The sequence below is a fragment of the Dendropsophus ebraccatus genome, chromosome 13, assembly GCF_027789765.1.
Source record: "Dendropsophus ebraccatus isolate aDenEbr1 chromosome 13, aDenEbr1.pat, whole genome shotgun sequence".
In the NCBI taxonomy this organism is placed as follows: Eukaryota; Metazoa; Chordata; class Amphibia; order Anura; family Hylidae; genus Dendropsophus; species Dendropsophus ebraccatus.
The window spans coordinates 54,214,823-54,226,120 of record NC_091466.1 but is presented as its reverse complement, the minus strand read 5'-3'; the positions used below and the strand labels follow the sequence as shown (position 1 = coordinate 54,226,120).

At 44.3% G+C, this 11,298-nt stretch overlaps 1 protein-coding gene across 1 annotated transcript; it reads right to left on the bottom strand.

Moving 5' to 3' along the window:
* Positions 1-1,600: 1,600 nt before the first annotated feature.
* CHURC1 (churchill domain containing 1) lies at positions 1,601-8,403 on the bottom strand. The gene is made up of 4 exons (XM_069950246.1): positions 8,250-8,403; positions 4,282-4,417; positions 3,248-3,318; positions 1,601-1,795 (listed from the first exon to the last, which is right to left on the bottom strand). The coding sequence occupies exons 1-4, from the start codon at positions 8,286-8,288 to the stop codon at positions 1,703-1,705; spliced, it is 339 nt and encodes a 112-aa protein (XP_069806347.1). The 5' UTR covers positions 8,289-8,403; the 3' UTR covers positions 1,601-1,702.
* Between the last annotated feature and the right edge of the window lie 2,895 nt (positions 8,404-11,298).

Sequence of the window (11,298 nt, the reverse complement as noted above, 5' to 3'; positions counted from 1 at the left end):
GACTAGGTTTATATGCATCAGTAGTTTATCACATGGCCAGTTTGCTATGTATTTCTGGAGCTATTGTCTGTGCAGCTTTTGCAGCTTATGGCTATGTTCACACAACGATTTCATTTAATCTCAACAACCGTTATTTGATACTCACAATAATGGTTGTTGTTTGCATTGACCTCAAAGGGAATCATTGAAGAATAAAATAAAAACAAAAAAAAAAGGTCTGTCGTGAAAATAAAATTGGTGGCCGTTTTCTTAGCAAAAAAGCCAAAACATGTTAAAAGAAAACAGATCAAAAGCCACACCACAAAACTCTGCAGTTTTTGTGCAGGACAATTGGCTTTGCAACATACTAGGTACATGAACCCAGCTAAGGCTGGGTTAACACTACATTTTTTCAACCCGTTTTTTTCATCCGTTTTTTGCAAAAAACAGATAGAAAAAAATGGATGCATATGTGTGCATCCGTTTTTCCATTAAGTTCCACTATAAAAAATAGTTCAAAACGCATCTGTTTTTTTACGTTCACAAAAACGTAGTCGACCTCATTTTTTTGTCCGTTAAAAAAAAAAAAAAAAACGGATCTGTTTTGATCCGTTTTTTTATAATGTAAGTCAATGGAAAAACGAATCAAAACAGATGCACACACATGCATCCATTTTCTCCAAAAAACGGATTGCAAAAACGTAGTGTGAACCCAGCCTTATGGGTGAGTTATCCGGAGTGTGCATCAATGGCCTGAAAGTAGTCAGCTAAAACTTTCATAATTGCTTAGAAAACGGCCACTAGCTGACTACATTCTGGCTATTAAAATGAACGGGGCCCATACCTGAGCATGCAGATATGTCAGAACCTCAGTGATATTTTGCTGACATACTGTATGCATGTCCTGGGAGGCTCAATGGTGATGTGAGCTTACCGTGCTTTTCTAGAGGTTTGACCTGTGTAGCGTGGTTGCAGTGCCATCTAGAGACTCTTCTGTACATCTGCAAAGAACAACTAATGCACAAGGCATTACTACAGATCTGTCTTGTATGGAAATAAAACATGGCATGGCAGATTGCTACTGAAGTTTTTAAAAGATTAAGGCATGCACCAACCCAAGGCATATGGCCTTACTATACCTCCTTACTCATTCCATTTCATATACAGGCATACAGCTTTTTTCTTTTTACATAATCTGACAGAAAAACACTGTATAAAACTGTGGCATTCCCCAAATGATGTACTGAATATATGGAGATCTTCTCCATAACCAATGCTCTATGCCTGAACAAGCTTTGAATGGAGACACACAGGAGTCTCATAAAAGGGTATGTTCACACTGAGCAAATTTGGTGGAATTCCGTGGCGCTGGTATTACAATTCGGCTGCATTCACTTAAATGGAACTGAGCTGCAAAACCCACACCCAGCCAGAGGACAGGAGAGGTACTGTTTCTGGAACAGCTATGTTTTCCTAAGCCTGGATAACCCCTTTAAGTTTATATGATAATTTGAGGAAACATCATGTGTTCTAGCATATTAGCAATATTAATAGATAGAAAGATTATATGCCAAGTAGTGATCTGTTTACTCCATAATAATATACTAAATAAAGCAGAATATGCCAACGGATACAGTTGAGGTTTTATTAATATGCAATGCAATCACAATAAAAACACAAAACATGATGTAAACAAATATAAAACTCTGCAGATAAATTATCTCTAGAAGAGTGGCGCCATCTGTCGCGGGTCATCAGGAAGAACGCTTACAGAGTCTTCTGCTTTTCCACACAGCATACAGAGCATGGTATACTCCTGAAAGAGACACAAGCATGGCAAAGCCTGTTAGAACACTTATTTTTATTGGCTCATTCACATCAGTGTATGGCAGATGTCTCTATAATAAGCCAGGGCAATGAAGGGTGGAGATGGACAATGGCGGAAAGAATCCAGTTTATGGGTTACATAACCTCCAACTAGATGTTATCATACTGGATGTCAGGCAAGCATCTGATATAACCCATCGGGCCTGTATAGTGTAGGGGGCATACTACATGGCCCCATTAGCGCAGTAAGCGAGTGCGGATCGGCTGTATCGCTGCTTGCTTACATAGCCTATTAAACGGCTCAATGTCCATGCAGCCCTTGCTTATATAGAGTAATAAAGTATATACTTACCTCTCCATGCTTCCCGGTGTTCACCGCAGCTGACGTTGAAGCTTCTTAACCCGGCTGCACTGTGACACACTGCTCAGCCAATCACTGGACGAGATGGGACAGGGCTGCGAGCAGTTATTGGCTGAGCCACCTGTCACTTCAGGTGTGGAGGCTGCGGTGGTCGGGAAAAAGTCAGGAGGACACCAGGGAACTTGGAGAGGTAAGTATATTTATTATTTTCTCTTCAATGTCATCAGCTATCGATCACGCATCACTACTACATGTGCAGTGCACAGTAGGTACCCAAAGATTTTCAAATTTGCTAAAAGACAACGATCAGCCGATGATTGGCTCCTCGGCAGCTGCCTGGACGATCTTTAGAAGAAAGTGGCGTTCTGCTGCCTCCGCTCCTATTACATGGAGGGACGGGCGGACCATTGCTATCGTCATTGCCATTTTAACAAGCAAAGCAAGCAAACACTTGTTCCTTGGCTGTGAATCTTACTGTATGTGCAGTCACTGAAAAGAGTTATACAGAATTAGAGAAAACTACTATCTTTTAAAAACAGCACCACCCTTGTCACCAAGTTGTGTGTGGCAATAACATTTGCTTCCATTCACTTTTATGGAAATGAGTAGCATTACCACACCCAAACTGAGGACAGTAGAGGTGCTGTTTCTGGAGGAAAGCGGACATTCTTTTCTAAGTCTGAATAACCCCTTTAAATTGTAGCTATTGGTTGCACATCATCCTGTGTAATCAGGGGATAGGCAGCTGCATTCATAAATTCAATGGGTTGCGTGAATGATCTAACAGTCATTCAAGAGGTCCCGACTGCATGATATATACATGTGAAGGCTCTGCAAACAAATGCATTTTTCGGCTAATAAACCCAATTACAAAGTTTCCTAAAATCGCCTGGACTATTGATTTCAGCAAAAAAAATTTAAATGACAGTGACACTTTAAAATGCCACAGTAGACAATAAATATAAACCTTAGGGTATAACATATAAGCCTTATGTTGCTAAAATATCCTATAAGAAACTGTATGACTGTCTATGATTTCACAGGTGCCACTCGCTGAGTGATTTCTCTCATGTTCTGTACCTGATATTCATCCACCACACTGAAGGTATACTCATGCTTTGCAATCACATGGTGACAGTTTTTGCACATATCTGCAAAATAAAGAAGATATTAGAGTTAATAATTTACATCACAAACCTCCATGTACTTATGTCATAAGAGCTCCTGTTTATGCTGTTGGGTGTTTTCGGCACTGGCATTGAGGCTTTATTATAGATATCTATTGGGTATCCAGCACTCACTGTGTATGGTAAATTGTGACTTATGAGATCTTTGCTTCTGGATATATTAATCACATTGCTGCTTATTTCTCATTTGTCACCAGTATCAAAGGGCCTTATTACATGGAGCCAATATCAGTATGATACACCAATATGTGTTATAGGGCCAGTAATTAGCCGATAAGCGCCAAATGCGCAGTCGTCAGCTGAACATGCCTTGCTTTGCTAAAAAAAGCATAGTTCATCAGCTACACATCTCTCCAAGAAATAGTTGATGTGCAGCTGATGAATGATGGCAGCAAAGGGCCACACAAACGTTTCGGCAATTGCTGGTGTGCCTTTCAAGCATAATGGTATGTGCACACTTCGTATGTTTGAAGGAAAATCCTTTGCGGAATCCGCCACTCGTGGACTGCGGTGGGTGCGTGAGTCTCTGCCCGTGTCATAGACTCCATTCTATGCACAGGCAGATTCCGCCGTCTGTCCAAAGATTGAATGCGGTTTTCTATAGGGATTTGCTGCTGCTCTGGACAGTTCCTGTCACAGACAGAGGTGGCAGCATAGAACACTTTGTTAGACTGGAAGGAATCCACCACTGTCTGCAGGACATATAGCAGCTGATAAGTACTGGAAGGCTTCAGTAAAATTACACATCAATTTATAAAACCAGTTGATTTGAAATACAAAAAATTGTGGAATACCTGTTTAATATTTATGTATTAGCAATAGCTGCAGAACAATGCCTTTACATAAGATGTACTTCTGCTGACAATACCCGGCCTATTGAGTGTGTAATACAGATCTGATGGGCTCAGGAGCAATACAAGCACTTACGATCATATGTAATGATCTCTTCTCCATCCTCTTCATCCGCTGTTTTATTGGCGATGAGCACAAAGTCTCGTGTATTGCACTTTGCACAACTTACATAGTTCAGCAGAAAGGATCCGGTCTCTAAGCATGTGTTACCCTAAAAATAAGCGTACAGACAGGTATCAGGACTCTGGGTGTAGGGTATATAGACATAGGTTATACTACAGAGCAGAATTCATGATATGCCATTATGCTTTTCTAATGTGGTATAAGTCGTACACACGAATCTATCATATCTATTTGGCTGTGATATAATGTATATACCTCTCCTGGACACTGCAACAACATGGTGTGAGAACAGCCCAGTGTATATACATCCCGGATGTGAGCTTTAAAGGGGTATTCCTGCCAAAATTATTTTTGCATTAATACATTGCCCACCCGTAGCCTTCCATCTTTCCAATACCAATTTATTACGAATTCTGCACAGTTTTGCTGTTATCCAGATGCATTCACCCCCACCAAACAGATAGAATCATCAAATCTAAGTCCAACCCGTCTCCACTCCCTGCTCCTGGCCCGCACCCTCCGAGACGGCATCACGTGTCCTCCCTCTCTTCAATGGGCCGGTTTAGCACTTCTAACCCAGCCAATCGGAAGAGAAGGAGGACACTGACGGGGATGGCTGATGTTAGAGAGGGAGAAAGTGATCAGTGCAGCTGTCACTGTCTCCCTCTCTAACAGCAGCCACCCCCGTCACCCGCACTGTGTGCCTCCCCCCAGCGCTCACCTGCACTGTTCCCCCTGACTGCGCTCACACTGACAGCACTCACCCACGGCAACCCCCCCTGCGATCACCCGCGGCATCCCCCCTCCTCCTCCTCCTCCTCATCGACGGCACTTATTTTCCACAACCCCCCACCCCCCGGTGTCACCTGCCTGCATTCCCCGCCACCCGCTCTCATCTCGCACCCGCCCCTCGTCTCACCCGCGGCAGCAATCCACCCAATCACCCCCCCCCCCCCGTCTCACCTGCGGCCATTCCCCACTCTCACCCGTGCCACTCATCATGCACCCGCCCCTCATCTCACGCGCGGCAGCACCCGACCCCCCCCCCCCACCCCGTCTCAACTGCGGCCATCACCACCCAGTCCTCACCCGTGGTAGCATGTTACTCCCCCCGCCCCCCGGTCTCACCCGCGGGACGTTCCTTCCCCCCGTCTCACCTGCGGCACCTCCCCTCGTCTCACCCACAGCAGCACCCGACTCCCCCATCTCACCTGCGGCAGCACCCGACCCCCCCCACCCCGTCTGCCGCGGGTGAGACGAGGGGCGCTGCCGCAGGTGAGACGGGGGGGAGGAACGTCCCGCGGGTGAGACCAGGGGGCGGGGGGAGTAACATGCTGCCACTGTGAGGCCGGGGTGGTGATGGCCGCAGGTGAGATGGGGTGGGGGGTCGGGTGCTGCCGCAGGTGAGACAGGGGAGTCGGGTGCTGCCGCGGGTGAGACGAGGGGCGCTGCCGCAGGTGAGACGGGGGGAAGGAACGTCCCGCGGGTGAGACCGGGGGGCGGGAGGAGTAACATGCTGCCATGGGTGAGGCCGGGATGGTGATGGCCTGCTACATCCCCAACACCAACTCAGTTCTGCTACATCCCCGACACCAACTCAGTTCTGCTACATCTTCAACACCAACTCAGCTCTGCTACATCTTCAACACCAACTCAGCTCTGCTATATCTGTATCACCATCTCAGCTCTGCTATATCCGTATCACCATCTCAGCTCTGCTATATCCGTATCACCATCTCAGCTCTGCTATATCCGTATCACCATCTCAGCTCTGCTACATCCTCAACAGCATCTCAGCTCTGCTACATCCTCAACAGCATCTCAGCTCTGCTATATCCCCATCACCATCTCAGCTCTGCTACATCTTCAACACCAACTCAGCTCTGCTATATCTGTATCACCATCTCAGCTCTGCTATATCCGTATCACCATCTCAGCTCTGCTATATCCGTATCACCATCTCAGCTCTGCTACATCCTCAACACCATCTCAGCTCTGCTACATCCTCAACAGCATCTCAGCTCTGCTATATCCCCATCACCATCTCAGCTCTGCTACATCTTCAACACCAACTCAGCTCTGCTATATCTGTATCACCATCTCAGCTCTGCTATATCCGTATCACCATCTCAGCTCTGCTATATCTGTATCACCATCTCAGCTCTGCTATATCTGTATCACCATCTCAGCTCTGCTATATCCGTATCACATCTCAGCTCTGCTATATCTGTATCACCATCTCAGCTCTGCTATATCTGTATCACCATCTCAGCTCTGCTATATCCGTATCACCATCTCAGCTCTGCTATATCCGTATCACCATCTCAGCTCTGCTACATCCTCAACAGCATCTCAGCTCTGCTACATCCTCAACAGCATCTCAGCTCTGCTATATCCCCATCACCATCTCAGCTCTGCTACACAATCATCAGACATAAGCATTGCATGATGGGAAATGTAGTTTCCTATCTTGATTATAGACCATCTTTTAGAAAAACTTGTAACTCTGGAACGTCAGCAGCTAGAAAGACTGGGGACGGCTCAAATTACTCAGGGGGACTTGGTGAGTAAGACCAGCTAGGTTTGGGAGCATTTAATTTTTTTTGCTCTTGGGGGGAATACCCCTTTAAGGGTGACCATGTATGTCACATACATGCTATGTCAACAGCTATTTCTCCTGTAGGCCATATATACACTCCTGACTCCACTAACTACATGTTTATTAGTGAAGAGAGGAAAATAAGAAGGGACGAAAACAGCTGAACAGGCACTTTTATGCTTCTGTGTCACTGCTAGTAATTTTAAAGGTGTACTCTGTTGAAAAAAAATGATTTCACATCAACTGGTTTCAGAAAGTTATATAGATTTGTAAATAAATTTAAAAATCTCAAGTCTTCCAGTACTTATTAGCTGATGTATGTCCTGCAGGAAGTGGTGTATTCTTTCCAGTCACTCTACTGCCACCTCTATTGGAAACAGGAATCTCCAGAGCAGGAGAAGTTTTTTTTTTTTTTTTTTGTGGGGATTTGCTACTGCTCTGGACAATTCCTGACAAGGACAGAGGTGGCAGCAGAAAGCACTGTGTCAGACTGGAAAGAATACACCACTTCCTGAAGGACATACAGCAGCTGATAAGTACTGGAAGGACTTGAGATTTTTAAATAGAAGTAATTTACAAATCTGTATAACTTTTTGTAACCAGTTGATTTGTTAACTTTTTTCTATGACAAGTACCAGCGTACTTACCCTCCCTTAGTAGAGAGGCGCTGCACATGCTGGGCATGTTGACGGTACAACCTATACTACCGATTAAATAAATGGGCTTGTGCAAGGGACTTGCTGGGTACCATCCATCGTGTGCAACGTCTCTCAATGTCACAACCTGCGGGAGAGCACTGACATTACATGTAGTAAGCAGCGTAGCACGGCTAATGTACTCGCCACACATCCGAGGGTATGCTTGGAATTTCTGCCAGGTATTTTCCCAATTGAGACGCCATGTTACTTTTCCCTACCAGGGATCAGCCCTCCAGCTGTTGGGAAACTACAATTCCCATCATGCCTGGACAGCCAAAGCGAAGCTTTGGCTGTCCAGGCATGATGGGAATTGTAGTTTTGCAACAGCTGGAGGGCTGACAGTCCCCCATCCCTAAGCTAAAGGGTCACAAGTTGGAGAACTGATGGGAGTTGTAGTTTTGCAGCAGATGGAGAACCACAGGTGGGTGTCCTCCCTCCCATGATGTATATCTAATAGGCTGTAACTAAATACTATTGGTGCTAACAGTGACAACCATGTGACTTGTCACCCAGCTTTCCCTGATAGAGGAAACCCATAAACAGACCCGGCCATGAAGCTCCTCCCCATAGAACCCAGCTGCAGACAAGCCCTGCCAGGTCACCCCCGGTGCCGCCCTCCTCACCCGGTCCGGGTACTCCTGCTGCACACAGCCTCCACACATAGCGAGCCCAATACGCTCTCCGCAACGTAACTTTCGTAAATCGCAGAGTGAAGGACTGAAGGATCTACGTAGGGAGCGTACAAGATGTTAGAAACTTGTTCCGGGATTCCAAATATCGCGTGAAGAGAGAGAAGGGGCGACGGCTGCATTCTTATATATCACCACCAGGGGGCGCTGTACGTCAGGAATGTAGTGTTACTGAGATGTGTCAGTCTCGGGCATGTCTGCTATATGAAAATCACATAAAGTTTTCAGTTTTGACTCAAAAATATATATTTTTTTTCAGTTAACTGGATAGACTTGCTGTAATAGCTTTACTAGCTGTTCATATACAGTGCTCTATGAGGGCATATATATATACTGTATATATATGTGTGTACTTTGCTATTGTTATTGCAGTACTATACAGAAACTATATATTGGACCTCAGCTCATGATCATTGAGTACCATTACAACAGGTTTTTAATACCTATCCCCTACTGGTGCAGTCTGCCTTCACAAACATGAAAGAATTAGGCCTTATTCACAAGGCCCATAAAGTTGTCCGTAATTGCGGATCCGTAATCACGAAACACATTGATTTATATTGAACTACCCACAAAGTCCGTCTTAAGTTTGATCCGTAATCCATTACGTAAAAAATAAAAAAAACTAGTACAGATTGTGATTGCGGTACGGATTACCAATAGAAGTCTACGGGATCCGTATTTTTATGTGACGTCCGTAAAAAATAACCGGATCAAATCTATGCAAAGTAGTACTATTCACATTTTATGGAAACGGATGCAAATACAGATGATTTTCCACGGATTACGAAGAAAAAATAGCGAGAGGTTTTGCGGCCCAGAAAAATCATTGAACGTGTGAATGAGGCCTTGGAGTAAGAATAGTGGCTCTGATTAAATTCGGCGCAAAACTGTGTCCAAAGGTGCATTCAAACCCTTTTTGAACCCTATTTTTAAGTTCACCATGACCATTGTCTCACTGCTCTTACAGTAAAGAATCTCTTCATGTATTGTTGTGGTAGTAATCAAATTGGTAATAAGGTAATAGTCTTTAACTAAAGTACAAATCAACTGGTGTCAGAAAGTGCCAGAGATTTGTAATTTACTTCTATTTAAAAATCTTGAGTCATACAGCACTTATCAGCTGCTGTATGTCCTACAGGAAGTGGTGTATTCTTTCCAGTATGACACAGTGTTCTCTGCTGCCACCTCTGTCCATGTCAGGAACTGTCCAGAGTAGAAGCAAATCCCCATAGAAAACCTCTCCTACTCTGGACAGTTCCTGACATGGACAGAGGTGGCAACAGAGAGAACTGTGAAAGAATACAACATTTCCAGCAGGATATACAGCAGCTGATAAGTACTGGAAGACTTGAGATTTTTAAATAGACGTACATTACTAATCTGCATAACTTTCTGACACTAGTTGATTTGAAAGAAGGAAAAAAAATCGCTGAAGTTCCCCTTTAATGTTTGTAGGCTTTGATTAAAAAATATAAAAATTACCCTACATTTTTCACCCTGCTGAGCTGGCACTTTTTAAGCATTTTTGTGCAACTATCGTTAAAGGGCGTTGCCTAAATAGCATAGCACTGTGAGACACTTTACGTTTTAATTGAAAAACAGGAGAAATCCTGAGAAAATGCCAATTTACCAGGAGGCAGGGGCAGTGGTAAACATAATAAACAAGCTCTACTTACCTCTCCCCATGCCTCCGCCTGGCTTACCGCTCCGGGCCTCCCTCCAGGCTCCGGGATCTGCTTCTTAAGGGACATCACTACTTGGCTGATGGATTGCCCACTTAGCCAGTCAGTGACTCGGGTGGGACACCACTGCAATCACTGATTGGCTGAGCGAGCAATGCATCAGCAGGTTAAGGTATTTCCCCCCCCGAGTCGTGATAACATCGCAACTCGAGAGAAATTGAGTTCTGTCGGTGGTTCCGGAGCCAGTAAGGCAGTGCTGTGGAGGCACAGGGAGAGGTAAGTAGCGCTTAGTGCTGCAAGATTAGTATTTTCACCAGATATATAACTTTGACATCTTATCAGACATGTCAAAAGTTATTAATCACAGTGGGTCTCTGCTGACACCCCCTCTAATCAGATGTGACTGGTACGCTTTAATGTAAAAACTGTGAAAAATAGTAAAACTGTAGAGAAAATCTAAACCTCTAGAAGTATTTTGTTCCCTTTTTTCTAGTCAGAGCTGACACTGCACGTCTATACAGAGCATGTAAGGTCAACAGTTCAAGCAAGAACAATAACATGAGCTCCGCCATGTGACCTACGCCTGATCTGATATAGTCATTTATTCACCTACCACATATCACAGATAGATGTAACTGAGGGGCGAGCTGTTATAGGGATGACAAGGCAGACATTATATATATATATATATATATATATATATATATATATATAGGAAATTTACAATAATATCCCCCTTGAAGACTCGACCAATCGCAGTGAAGAAAAAATGTGCTGCGATTTGGACTGAATCGTGGCAAAAACGGTGCTATTTACCAAGACTGTACAATTTGCTGGAAAACTGCATTAAAAATTGAGGCAAAAACACATAATTAAAGGGGTATTTCAGGAAAAAAAGAGAAAAGTAGGAGATTGCGGGGGTCCAACTTCTGTACCCCCTGCCGATCTTTTTTTGGGCCCCTGCCTTATGTGCAATGAATAGAGCAGCGGGTCACATGACCAGAAACTCTATTCATTCCTTCTTCTGGAGTACTCGGCTCTTTCTGTCGCTCCATAGGAATGAATAGAGCGGCGCGTCACGTGTTGTACTCACTGCTCTATTCATTGCACAGAAGGCAGGGCCCCAATACGGAGATCATCAGGGGGTACAGAGGTCGGACCCCTTGCCATTGCCTATTTTTTCCCTATCCCGTGGGTAAGGGAAAAGTAGATTTTTCCTGGAATACCTCTTTAATGCTAACTAAAGACCATTTATCAAACATGGTGTAAAGTGAAACTGGCTCAGTTGCCCATAGCAA

Bases quoted from the DNA above. Each gene is read 5' to 3' on its own strand.
- CHURC1 (XM_069950246.1), bottom strand. From the start codon at position 8,288: ATGTGTGGAGGCTGTGTGCAGCAGGAGTACCCGGACCGG. The intron at 4,418-8,249 runs GTGAGGAGGGCG...GCTTATTTTTAG, and splicing joins AGCAGGAGTACCCGGACCGG to GGTAACACATGCTTAGAGAC. The intron at 1,796-3,247 runs GTACAGAACATG...TGTCTCTTTCAG, and splicing joins GTGTGGTGGATGAATATCAG to GAGTATACCATGCTCTGTAT.